This window comes from Apis cerana, linkage group LG10, assembly GCF_029169275.1.
Source record: "Apis cerana isolate GH-2021 linkage group LG10, AcerK_1.0, whole genome shotgun sequence".
Classification (NCBI taxonomy): Eukaryota; Metazoa; Arthropoda; class Insecta; order Hymenoptera; family Apidae; genus Apis; species Apis cerana.
Window position 1 is genome coordinate 672,084 of NC_083861.1, and position 15,326 is coordinate 687,409.

General features: G+C 19.3%; 1 protein-coding gene across 2 annotated transcripts in view; it reads right to left on the reverse strand.

The window, feature by feature from the left end:
* LOC108003768 (uncharacterized) overlaps window positions 1-15,326 on the reverse strand; it is a 124,506-nt gene that overhangs the window by 22,658 nt on the left and 86,522 nt on the right. For both annotated transcript variants that reach the window (XM_017066253.3, XM_017066254.3), the window contains exons 4-7: window positions 15,205-15,323; window positions 11,753-11,899; window positions 9,953-10,156; window positions 9,417-9,690 (exon numbers count right to left, since the gene is read on the reverse strand). In XM_017066253.3, coding sequence (XP_016921742.2) covers window positions 9,417-9,690; window positions 9,953-10,156; window positions 11,753-11,899; window positions 15,205-15,323 — 744 coding nt within the window. The remainder of the gene's footprint in view (window positions 1-9,416; window positions 9,691-9,952; window positions 10,157-11,752; window positions 11,900-15,204; window positions 15,324-15,326) is intronic.

Sequence of the window (15,326 nt, forward strand, 5' to 3'; positions counted from 1 at the left end):
TTAAAATCATAGATAAATTATTATATTTTATTCACCTGTCATACTTATCGAAATCCATAGAAGCAAATCAAAATACATTTCTATGAGATTTCGAATTAAAAAATTGAATATTTTTATATATACAATTACTTTTTTAATTATTTCCACATAGTACGAGAAAGTTTAAAATATTAATGATACTTGAATTAATTTGAATTTCAGATAATTAAACATTCAATCAAATGACAAATCTTTATCTTTATTTCACTTGTATTTAATATTTCTTATTTTTATGCAGAGAGAAATAATAAAAAAAATTGATCTAGATATCATTTATTAATAATATGAATTAATATTATACCTTAATATTATATATTCATAAAAAATGCATATATATGCAATTGTTCTTTTTATGTATGCTTGAATGAATATTACAAATTTTATTTTATTCATATTACTCATTTTTTTTCATACTTTTATTTTTAATAAACGTTACTCCAACGAATACATTAGAAATGAATCAGAACAAAGCAATATTATCTTAGCAATGGCAAAAATTGTTGATTTTTCGTATTTTTATATTTAATATAAATATATTTTATATTTTATATACAAATATAATATTTGATTTCGAATATTACTATATCTCATTTTTTTTTCGATTAAATCTCTTTTTTTAATGCCCACGATCATTATTAGCAATATTATTTCATTGTTGTGCCTAAGTTCAGAGTTTAATAAAATAATACAATTTAAATATTTGCATATTTGTTTAAAAAATAATTTTCATATAAAATTAAATTGTACAATAATAAATAATAATTGAAATAATTTTATTTAAATTAATCTGAATAGTGAATTAAAAAAAATATCTAATATGTAATAATATGAAAAAGAAAAGTGCAATGCTTATATGATTTTTTTAATGGATATAAGATTTATAGTAGCATTAGTATTATATGATTAAAATATAGAATTTCGATTATTATTTTTTTCTGTTTAATAATCTCGTATTGAAATAAAAAACATAATTTCAAATGAAATAGACACAAACATTAGTTTTTCAACTGATGTTTTAATTGAATTTCAAATTGATTCAATTAAGTATCATTAAACTTCCTTATACATGTGAGAATAAGCAAGTTTATGTGTGCTATGAAAAACACATTCAATTTTTCTAATTTGAAATTTTAAGAATGTGCTTTGATTTGCTGTTATGGATTTAGTAAGTAAGTAGATTGAGTGTATATAATAATTCAGTTATAGATTTAAATAATATATTTATATAATAAATTAATTTATTTATGGATTTAAATAAAATTAATTAATTTATTTATATATTATAAATTAATTATATAATTATAATATATTATATAATATTAATTATATAATATAAAATTAATTAATTAATTTAAATATGTATTCAGAAATTTACTAAAACTTATTTGAGATAAGTTTTTATTAAATAAGAAATTACATAATATGTACATTATATTACATTATATTGAAATTCATTTAAAATAATCAATTATATAAAAAAAATATCAATGTATTTATTTTCATTTTTTTATATTCAATGCAGTATTGCCACGCACTCAGCTGATGTTCTTTCACCATCTATTCTATTTGATATAAAATGTTTATAACTTCAGATATACGTGTACATAAACTTTTTTCATTGTTTTGATGTTAGAATCCACTCTCCCAAAAATGTCTCAATTTTTATGAATACATTAAAAAATCATTGAAATTAATATTAAAAATAAAAATTTCTAAATAATTATCAAAAATTTGTTCTATTATAATTAAATAATTTTCTTTTACATGAATAAAAATAGAAAAATTATATGAATAAAAATAAAATTAAATTTAAAAAATTTAAAAAATAATTTTTATAAAACTAATTTCAGAAATTGATATTCTTATTATACTATATATAGTTAAAAAAAAACATTTTTTTTAACTAGAATTGATATACATATATATTATTTGAAAGTTAAATATTACAAGTAGTTTCAGGCTAGATTTATAATTTACAATTAACAATTTTGCTATTTTTGAAGAAAATCCATTTTTTAGAATTTTTATTATTAAGAATCGATTATAGTTACTAAAAAACTGTTAAAATCCAACTTTAAGTATAGCACGAAAGAGATTCTGAATTATTATTGAAAGAACTATTTATATTTGTAGATTATGTAATTGTTTATATTGTGAGTCCTAAATGAATTAATTAACTCTAATTGTTTGCGACTAACTAAATTGATGATAGACTGAATTTTTGATTAATTTCCATGGCGATTAAATAGTTCTTCTGCATCTGATACCGATTTTATTTAAAGTTATATGGTATTATCTCAATTTTAATTGCCAATCTAATCTATTCTCTATATTCTGAAACTCTATTCTCTATATTTTGAATTCGAATTATGATTTTAGAAAAAATCACAATCATTGTTGTTCTTCGTTCTTTCTCCGATCATTATCTTCTGCGAAAATACAAATTAAAAAAGGATTAAAAAAAACCAATGGTCATATTAGAAGGTGACTAATTGCTTTGCAGGACTATCGCAATGTTTGAAAATCTTGCAATTGTTTATATAATAATCTGCGCAAGTATGAGTTGTGATGGCCATCCATTTTATATCTTAGTTTCGACTACTATTGGAAAAGCAGCATAGAAATTGGAAAATGTGAAGGAATTCTCTTATAAACTATTACTAAAATTTAAATTATTGAAAATGCTGAAATTATTGAAAATGAAATTTAACTTATCTAGTTTCACAAATCAGTCCTGGTTTTTGTTTTTAATAAAGATAAAAATGTCTTTTTTGAAAGAAATGCCATACTTAAAAGAAACTTATAATTATATAATTTCTAGAATACTTCAATTTAGAATTGCTAAACTTATTTTGAGTTATGAGATAACATTCTCTAATCACTTCATTGTGTTCTTATGTAAGATTTATTTATAGTTTAATTCAAGAAATTTTTTTTAGGTTTGGAATATCATAAATCAATTAATTCACAATATTGGTTATGTATTCCATATTATATATTCCAGTGAAAAATTGCGATCTTCTCAAATGACCATAATTTTCATAAATTCCTTTTTTTCAAAAACAAAATAGTAAAAAATGTATAGTATATATTTTTTATATTATTATAATTATTAAATTATTGTATTTAATTTTTATATATTATATAGAATAGTCGGAAACTGCTGATACAATCGGAAGAAGGGTAATTCTACATAAAAAAATAAATTGAAATAAAATAAAAGTTTCTTTTTATAAGATTTTGTTTAATCGAAAAAATTGACTTTAAATATTCGTTAAGCATACATTTATGATTATGTTTTGACCTTGCTAAAGCGTTTTACGTTTAAAGTTAAAAATTATTTAAGAAAATAAAGATCACATTTAATTTTTTTATCTGAACCACATTATCTAAATTAATCTTTCTAATTCTCAAAAAAGACTTATTTAATCTAACTTTGAAAAAATTCTATATTTTATATTTTTAATCATTGTAAATATATTAATAAAATTTTTCTAATAATTCATAATTTTATTTTAATTATTTAAATTATCTTTAATAAATAAATGATCTCAAAATATTATCAAATCTAGCAGTATCATTAAATTTTTTTTAGATTTTACTATTCAACTTATATTAGAGAAATATAATCATTAAATTATAATTATTATAATAAATATGGTATTTCGTAAAGAATATTTTGAAAATATATTATTTTTTATATTATTAAATTTATTTAATAATTGAATAGAATATTAATGTTAATATTTTATATATATATATATAATGATTTTTAAAGGAGATTGAAATAAATATTTTTTTCATTTTCGAATATTTATTTATTTAAAAAATTTAAAAATAATAATTCTAATAATATTCTATTCAACCAATCAATTAGCGAAATTCGCAATCGCTATAATTTCATTCCCTTCGCTATATAATTTGTGTAATAAAAATCACACAATTTTCCGTCAAACAGTGATGAATAATATATAAATATGTATTGATTCATTTTATTAATATAATAGACTAAATATAAGTCTATAAGTACTAGTATTTTAATATTATATTATATTATATTATAATTTATTATACATTATAAATAGCGATTTGAAAAGATATAGCTATAGAGAGATATTTTTAGCGCTTAAAAGATGGTACTTAATTAATTCTTTTGTCTGTCTTTTTTTATTATTTGCATTCTTTATCAATATGAGTTCTAAGCATTTCTAAAGATAGTCGATTCCATAATTTATAACTTATCTTTGTACTTCTTTCATTATATTTGCTTTTCTATATTTATTCTATATATATATTCTAAATTATAAATTATAAAAAGAAATAATAAATTATATTGATAAACATTTGTGATAATTTATATATTATAGACTATAAATATCTAAGATTTTTTTTAATAAAAAAAATATATAACAGTTGATTGATAATTTGAAACATAAGCACAAAATTACAAAAAATTATAAATTTTTATAGTTTTTATTATATTTGACGAATTATTATGTTAATTTTTAAATATTTTTTTGCAAAAATTTTGAGTGTAAAATATTTCAATATATTTTCGATCGAGAATATATTATGAATGTATTATTTTCATATGTTATATTAAGAAAAATATATTTTTAAAAATTATATTTTAAGATAAGAAATTTATTTGAGAAAATTAAATGATAATTATAATTTAGATTTTTATTTAAAAAATATGATTAATTACATATTATAATAATTTGATTTTTTTTATGAAAATAAAAACATTTCGTATATTGAATTTTGAATATTGAATTAGAGAAATAAAATAATTCTTTATAGCTATTATCTTTATAAAAAAAAAATAAAAATTTAAAATATATTTTTTATATATTTTACTTTATTTTAATTATCTTTGTTTTATGTATAACTAGATACACGGATGTAATCACAGCATAACTTAAAATTATATAAATAGTTATATATTCATAAAAGATATACAGAGAATGTTAATATATTCGTGAAATTTTTGGAGGATTAATTCTAAAAACCAAAACAAATAATATAAAAATTGATATAAATAATATAATATATCGATTAAAAACAAAATATTCATTGAAACTTATTTATTAAGTTATTATTAAAATTTGTATTAGATGAAGTGAGACGAAAATAAAATGAAACTTTTTTATTTCCATTATATTGTTTTTTCACAATCTGTTTGATTTTTTTAACTTAAATTGTTTAAATTGATTTAATAAATAAATTTCAATCGATTTTTGTACACTAATTATAATTTGGCTCTTAATTCGATCTTCCAAAAGTATCTCAGGAATATATTAACACCTTATATATATTACGCAATATATTTGACGCAATATAATATTAAACTATTTCAGATTTAAATACAGATTAAAATTATAATATCATTTTATTATAATATCAATTTAAAATGCCAATTGCTTATATTCTACAAGATGTTGTTAAAATTATATTCTATAAATGTTTTAATAATTAATAAATTGATAATCTAAATTGAAAAACATTTTTAAATTATAGAATGAAATATGTAATATAATATAATATATATATATTATATAACATATATATGAGATATATAATATAATAGAATAAAATCAAATTTAAAAAAAAAAGAAAATTTCTCTAAATATATAGGTAACAGGTGCACAAATAATGAAATTCATTTTATAAATATGACTTTACATTTCAATGATGAATGCTATTTGAAAATTGGAGTATAGTTTGGCGTTTTTTTCATTAATTTTGTCCCATATATTGAAAAAAATATTATGTAAATATTTACATTAGAAGTTTGATTGATTGTTGTCTATCTTTAATCGTTTTTTTGTAAATTTCGAAGAAATGCCATATTAAGAATATTTTCAAAATAACCATATATTTATGTATACTATATATATATGTATATATGTATGTATGTATATATATATATATATGTATGTATATATTATATTTTATATTATAAATTTGTATAGATAGATATTTGTATTGTATAGATAGAAGATATTTGTTTTAAAGAACATAAAAAATATGTCAGAAAGAACAATTTTTGGAAGGAAAAGACATTATAATTACAATTATCATGTATTTTTTTAATGCTCCATTTGCAATATACGAATAGAGGAAAGTTGGATAAAACGAAATATTTTGAATTTGATAATTTTTTCGACTAAATATAAGAATTAGATTTAATATTTTTACTTACACAAATTTTCAAATCAATTTTATAAAATTTTGTATAAACGAAAATATAATATACAATAATTTTTATCTAATAATTACTATATTTTATAAAATGATATTTCTATAAAAAATAAAAATTTGTTTTGTTTTGTCTGATCAATAGAATAAAACGGAATAGTCATTTAAGTCAGTGTAAATCAACATACAAATATAAAAATATTTAAATTTTTATTTTTAAATAATTTATATATAGATTATGCAATAAATAATTATTTTATATTATAAATAAAAATATTAAATAAATCATATAAAAAAAATATTTAATAGTATATTAGTTATAAAAGTATTAGAAATTTTGATTATTATTAATTTTTTTTAATTTCAGATATTATTTTATAGATATAAAAGAAAAATAATAATTTTTATTGAATAGAAAATTATATTTTATCTGACTATTTGGTTATCTCTTTTTATTAAAATCTATCTTTTATGCATTTTAGTTAATAATTTAAATAATAATTTTACTATTACTTAATAATACTATAACTTAATAAAGAAAAATATTCTAAAATTTATTAAAAAATTTTTTGTGAAAAATATTATTACATTTTTTTATTTAAAAAGATAAATTACGATCCTCACATTTAATATACTGTCTTTTAATATTTTTTTCAATTATTTACAATATTTTTACATCATATATAAAATATATTAATATGCGATTAATATATTAACACATTTATAAAATGGCAGCATATTTTTAATGTAAAATATTAATGTAATATCCCATTTCAATCAACTTTCCTCTACAATGTATATTTTATATATATATATATATATATATATATATATAGTGCATTGATATTCTGTATTATGTTAATAATTTTTCAATCTCAAATTAATTTAGAAAAATATTAAAGAATTTTATTTTTATAAATATTGCAAACAATGATTTAAATATTGGCACTAGATTATTTTACTAAAACAATTATCAAAAGATGAACAAAATAAATTTGAATAAAATAAAAAAACAATGCAATTTTTTTGATCGGGAAAAAATATTCTGATATCATATTTATTGTATCATGTGTTAAACTAACTAAATTTTTAGCAATCTAATAAACTATTAATATATTTTTAAATACTTCTCAACTTTCCACTAATTAATGGAATTTATCGTGTAGTAGTGTACATTAAACATTTATATTACATGAATTATCATATAATAAATATAGAATGTGAAAATATAATTATATTTTTAGCATAAAGTATTGAAATGTACTACTATTTAAAAATTTGGTGCTTATTTATAATAGAAAAAACATAAAAAAAAAGTTCTTTGTACATAGAATTACAATTTAAATAATTTTTCATATAAAAACTATTATATTCACATAAAAACTATTAAAAAGTTTAAAATATTTAATAAATATATATAACAACACAATACCATATTTTCAAACGCAAAATATTAGTATAATAATTATTAAATATATCAATGATCTATTTGAACGGACGGATAAGGGATTTTTTTTTAGGCAAGCGAAAATTTTTAAGAATTTCCAACAATAATAACTTATGTTAATCTTATCTAATACATTCTTATAAAGGATATTTTAAAGCATAACAATAGTAATATTTTAATATTTAGCTTAATAAGACATGCTGAAATGTTATTTGTATCGATGCACAAAATTCTTCAACTTTTGACTATGTCACTACTTTAATAGGAATAGAAGATTTAGTAGAGTGTCATTATTAATATTGAATATTAAAATTTTATTATATAAATTCTAATATTGCGATAAAGCAAATTCACTAAATATGCAATCTTGCAAGTAATATGTCAATATTGAAATATTTTTCAATAAATGTTTTTTTGCCATCTTTGAATAAGAATAAGATATTCAATTTTCAAATGAAATGATGGCTTGTGTGTGTGTGTGTGTGTGTGCGCGCGCGCGCGTGTATCTATTATATACATATATTGGTATTTAATTAAAATGAATACAAAATGATATAATTAAAAATTATCAATTCCATTAATAGCTTATTATTATATAAGTATATTATTTCATTTTTGAGTTAAAGTTAATTGAAATGAACTTTAAATACGTTATAATAATATTATAATCTATCATAATAAAATTTAATTCGTTGATCTGATTAAAAAAAAATATATTTATATTAATAATACATTTTATACTTTATATTTATATTTATAGAAAAAATTTTTATTATGCAATAATAATAAAAAAGTTCTAAATAATTTCTAAATAAAAATATTTGAGCTTTGATCATTAAGTTATCTTATAAAGTGTATTACGTACTTCTGCGATTAATTGTAAATAAATTTTAACTAAAAGTAATAATTTATCACAAAGGTAAAAACAATATTAATATATAATATTATATATAAGATAATAATGTGTATAAGATATGATAATAATATTGATATAATACGATAATAATAATATATATAAGATAATTCACTAGAAATATGATATTTAATTAATTTTTTTTTCTTTAAACTTTTTCATTCAAATTTAAAAACGTATTCAAAGTTTTTATTTAAAATTTTAAATTTTAACTCAAATTGAAATCTTTTGTGCAATTACAATAAATACAAAAACAAAATAAATTATATTTATATTAAAATTATTTTAGTTTGAAATATTTATATTTCTGGCGAGTCATTCTATGTATTAAAATTGCAGAAAGAAATCTCATTTCAATAATATATTTTCATTTTTTTAATTTTTCGATTCTTTGTGAACCAATTCTGTTTGTCAATATATTTGATAATCATATGTAAAAAACTACGATTATGATATATACATTTCTTTAACGTCTTCCAAACGTACATTAGTTAACAACATTGAGCATTGGGCAAATATATTACACATATACTCGTTTATTTAGAGTGTCGTCGTACGACTTGGAAGACTCCGTCGAGAATTCGAATATTCGTAATCTTTTCATGATGAAAGAAATTAATCGTTTTCTTTCTTATTACATTTCTTGTTTTCTTATATTATAATATCATTCGATAATCGCCCTGAGTGCAATTTTTGTTTTTTCTCCTTCAAATTTGTAATCAATCAGATTGCTTTTTTATGATCAATGATTCCTTGTTTATTTATTGTCCATTTTAGAAATCGGTTTCTTCGGTAAATCTTTCTCTGGAAAAATACCTTTCTTAGGAAGAGTTCTTTCCGGGCTAGGGCTAGGACTAGGTGATGAACTTGGCGATCTTGAACTGCTCGAACTTGATCTTTCTCTTTCTTTCTGTTCTATATGATTTTTATGTTCATATAAAGGTCCACGAATAATTTTCAAAGTAGTTTCTAGTTCATAAGCTCGATCTTTTAGATAATTGTAATGATTTAAATTAAATCCAAGCTTTTTTGCTTTCTTGTGAAGCGTAATCAATTGTCGTCTATTCATTACATCCGGCAATATGTATTCCTGTTAATATATAATAAATATATTCGAAAACTATTAATTACATATTTAAAAAAATATTATTTAAAAAATAATTTTTGATAACAATGTATAATCTTCTAAATTATTTTTAGAATTAGAAATTAATTAAATTTTCATATAAATCAAAAGATTTAAATCAATATTTTTAAATTAATATTTCTTTTATATACATGGATAATATAATTATTTAATTAATTAATTGCTGATTTCAAGCAAATGAGAATTGAAGTATAGTATTAGTAACCTGTTTCGTTAAAACAAAGTAGATGAATAATGCCATCGTAGTGCCATAATTAACGAAATATGTAATTGGTTCCATGATATCCCAGGAGTATTCCCACCAAGTCAATCTGGCAAGGCCGCTGAATTGAATAGACATTAGAACAAGACATACCCAGATGAAGATATTTGCTCTTCTATTTGCTGTACTCTCTATTTCTTGCAATTTCTATAACATATTAAAAAACTTATATATAATTTTGACATGAATCGTTTATCTTGGATTCCTTAATAGTTGTATTTATTGTCAATATGAAAAATTATATTATAAAAAAGTTATTAAGTTTAAAATGATAAATATTTTATGATTTATAATCTTTTTCTTAAAATATTTTCTTTTGAATTCAAATTGAATTCTTTTGAAATCTTTTACAGATATTTCAAATGATTTTGAGTGAAATTAAATTTAAAATAATTTATTAGAAAAAATTAAAGATTTTATATTTTTTGTACAGAATATTTATTTTAAAAAAAATATGATTTATATTGTAGTTCGGAGAAATTTTAATCATTTAATATTTTATAGATTTACATAAAAGATTTTTAATACTTTCACAGAATACCGATATAGAATACCAATATGATTCTAATAGTTGCAAGTTTTCATTATGATCTATTTATCTATTTATCAAAATAATAAATTATATTTATCTAAATAATAAAAATTTATTTAGATTATTATAAATTTGGATATCATTAATGTACAAGTTATAAGATCTCTAGTTAAGATTTCATACATTTCAAGAAAATAATAATCGAAAGAAAATAATGGAAAAAAAAAATAACATTTTAATTAGGCGATTGTGAAAATGCATATATAAAGATAATTAAAATTGAAACTTGCAGAGAATGAGTTAATTCATCATTATGAAGAGAAAACGATGAAAGAAGTTGGTACGCATTTAGTTGAATAATTGTGCACACGTGCCGCATTCCAAATCATTGAAATGCTAATAATATTGAGGTTCCTTAAACTTCCGTTTAATTCAGATGGTATTATTCCTGTTTCACATTCATTGTCACAAATTGCGATTGATTTATATTTGCTTGTCAACGAAAACGGATTTAATCGGAAGTATTTTGTTTTATCGCTAATAAATTTATACAGGAATTATTCCAAGTTACTTATACCTAATTAATAAAAAAATAGCTCGATGTCTGAGTTCTTAACTTTCTACTATTTTTAGATTATAATTGTACTTAAGTTTTTGTGACTTTTTGATATTTTTAATTAACTATTATTAACTAATTAAATAAGTAACTATTGATTTAGTTATTTTTTATCTTTAATCGTAGAATAGAATATCATTAAAATAAAAAAATTTCATTTAAGTGAGATAAAATTATTTATTTAAATTAAGTAACTGTCTAAATTAATACTGTATAAATAAACTGTATAAATTAAATATAGAGATAATTAATTTAATTATGCAGAGGTATTATTCTAATTGAAAAATCTTTTCTTAATTACAAAAATAAAAGCAAAATATAATATAATACGATAAATATAAATTATATTAAAAATATAATATTAATTGTATATTAATTATTATATTATATAAAAATATGATTTAAATATAATAAAAAAAGATTTTTTAAAAAATTAAATTTAAACAGAAAAATAATTAAGCAATAAAAAATTAATAAAAGTTAAATTCATACTACGTAAATTGTAACTTGTAATTGTTATATAAGAATATAGATATATGCAGTTTAGCAGAGAGTTAAAATTGAATAAAATTTTCTTACTGGGAATGGTATTTACCTGCTCAAGAGGTTCGAGTTCTAATCTGACAGCCTCCAGTTTAGTTAATACTTGCTTCTCCATATTGACATGGTGTTCTCGAACGTGAAATGTTTCGTACAATTGACCGATTAATATTTGAATATCTGATAACTTCTCTATGTTTTCCTGGAAAAGATTTTATTTGAGAACATTTATTTAATTTTTATTGAATATTTTTTGAAAGCATTGCTCATGTTCAAACGCTTTTATATAATATCGTTATATATTTTTTCTTAATTCTTTAAAATGACCAATTAAATTAATTATAAAATATTTCACTCGAAAAAAATAGTTGAGATAAGTTATAATAAAAAAAATTTTAAAATATAATTTTATATTGATATAACAATATCGAATAATTTCAATAATTTTTTAATTATCTTCTATTATCAAATTCTATTATCATAATTTTAAACAATTTTTTTCTTATATAATCCTATTTTCTCATATAATCCGCAGACAATATAATTTTTAAGATATTTGCAAACAATTTTTGATATTACTATATATTACTGTCTGTGATAGTGTATAACATATGGTATATATATCAGAATGGGACGACCATTGAAGAGGAGTGAGGAAAAGTTTGTCGAAAATTTACACTTTTTTTATAGATTTGAATAAGATTTTTTTAAAGATTTCTTTTGTAATATATATAATGACATAATAAAAATTGGATGTTCTTCAAAATGGAATAATTTTTTAAAAATTAGATCAAATAATTTGAATTTTTTTGAATGTTAAAAAGATTAATTTATTAGATAATATGTAAAAAAATTTAAATAAATAAGATTATCTTTTTTATATTTGAAATTATAAAAACAATTCCAAATATATTTTTTGTAGATTTAACAATAAATAAATTATATATAGATATATAAAGTTTCTTTAAAATTGGTGAACATTGCTATACGAGTTGAAAGTGCTCAAGTAGTTTTTGACAGATTTTGATCTATAATTATAATAAATTTAAAATTTTTTATATCTTTCAATATTTTTTTATGTGTAAATGATTTTGATGAAATTTTGTATGAAATGTATACAATTTATAGATTTACAAAAGGCATTTAAATATTGATTAAGTAATAGTAATGATTAATAAGTTACATTTATTGAATTGGTGTTTTTTACTTTAATTGTATAAAACTAAAACTCTCTTAAAAAACTAACTTCAATTGTTCTATTTTAGAAGAATTGTTTTATTTTATTTGCGAACATTAACGAAGTTTGTTATAGATAAAGACTCTTTCAATATAACAACTACAGTACTTCAGTACTACAATAGTACTGAAGTACTATAGTATAGATTTCAATATGAGTCTTGGATTAAGATATAGAAGATCTGTTTCACGCTGCTTTATCAAATTTGTATAATATATATATTTTATACAAATTCAATATATATCTTTTAAATGTCTTGTGCTGATCATTTGAAGGCGACAGTTTGTATCTTCAATTTATCGATTGCTCTGCGATGAGAATTGATTTGTCAGAAACTTTTTTTAGGGAGAGTATATTATAATATAAATGATTGCTGACATTGTTGACTGTAAAATATCATTTCGAATCATTTTTAAAAATTTTAAATATTTCTCTCAAAAAATATTATTCTCCTATAATATTATATAATCAGTCTTGTCTAATTGTTCAAATATAGTATAAAGTTGTCATGTAATTGATTGAGTGAGGATACAAATATATATAATTTTAATTCGAAAATATATATAATAAAAATACTTATGGATATTTAAATTCAAATATCTATAAATTTGAGCAATAAGAATAAGAATTTTCATTTGTACATGTAATTGGTATATGAATCAAGTTTTAGCAAATGTGTAAGAAGTCAAAAATATAATGATATTCACCCATTATATTTATACAAGCAATTGAGAAGCGAAAGTCGGATACTGTCTAGCATATGTAAAAAAATATGTATATATAGGCAGAATTCTATATAATAGTACTGAAAGTTTTTGCGAATAATTAAGATTATCTGCAGACTGTATGTAAGAAAAAAATTGTGGATATTTTTTCAAAAAGAATACATTTGATTAATGAAATTTAGAAGAAAGAAAGGGAAACTGGAGAGAGACATTAAATTTAAAATTTTAATTTTAGGTTTTTGTTCATTTTGAATTGATTAGGACAAGTTTGCTAACAATAATTATAATTTTAGCAAAATTTCACTTATTTACTATGTCACAAGTACTCAGAAATATATTATTATGTAAAAATATTAATTTTAAACTATATATTTTCTTTATCATTGGCATGTAATAGTTTATAGATACCCGAATTGTTATCATATATGATATTATATTATCGTCTATTCGATATTCTATTACGATTATGACTCTATGACGACTCCTATTAGAAGAATTGTTTGATGTTTCCATAAAGAGAGAATTCAATATATTGTATCGAAAACTTTTTTTATTTCGTTACAATTTTTTATTTGAAATATCTTATATAACCTTATGTAAGGGCGGCTATTACAAAATTGATATTAATCCATTGAAAAATTAACTAGTTAAAAATTTCGAATAAAATTACTTTAAGTAATTATTTAAATAATTTTATTTAAAATGCTTGAATAATATTTGTAATTATTATAATTCCATTTTTTATAATCTTAGCTATTTGGCAATTATCTACGGTTATTCCATGTTTCGAATAATAAATTATTAAAGTAATTTTATTCTTAATTTTAACTATTAAAATTTTATCCGCTATTTCTTGTGTACGCTATTGTACGCTAGATTCCGTATCGAATATCATAAGTTCAACGTATGACGACGATCCGTAGTATAAAATGATATGATTGTATTAATACATTTGAATAGCCAGCAATGCATAAGTTATATCTGTATAGATAAAATATTCAATATTATATTGAATATTGTATGGAATATTGTATGGAAACTTTTTTATTAAAATTTCCAGAAATTAATAAATATCCGAAAGTAAAATTTAAAGTTTATTCCCCTTTTCCCTTTGTTCCTTTTAAATTTCATATCAATCAGAACCATATGTTTTTCGAAAGTACATGCCAAAATTGTTTAGAATTATATACTCGACAATATATTAAAAAATCATTGATTTGAATAAAATCAAATCAAACATTTGATATATCAAATAAATTTCAATTTAAATAATGAGATAATAAAATAATAATAATTTTAATTTTACATTTTTATATTTATACTTCAAAAATATATATAAAAATTTAAATTCATGATTTACATCAAATATTTAGTTTTGATGTAAATCAAAGTTTTATTAAAAATAGAAAAGACATAAAGATATAAAGAACTTCAATCTCCGATATTTTTTTCATTATTTGAAATTAAATTTTTTTAAATTTTTAAAAATTCTTCTTAAAAAAAATATAATTATTTAACTGAGATATATTTTTTAAAAGGACTTACCATTGTGTGCTTGTGATGCAATGGTGGTTGCACTAAATATTCAGCGTCATTTATTATCAGTCGAAAATCGTTTTCCATTAACGATTCTATCGTGTTGTTGGAGCCTATTCTAATACCATCTG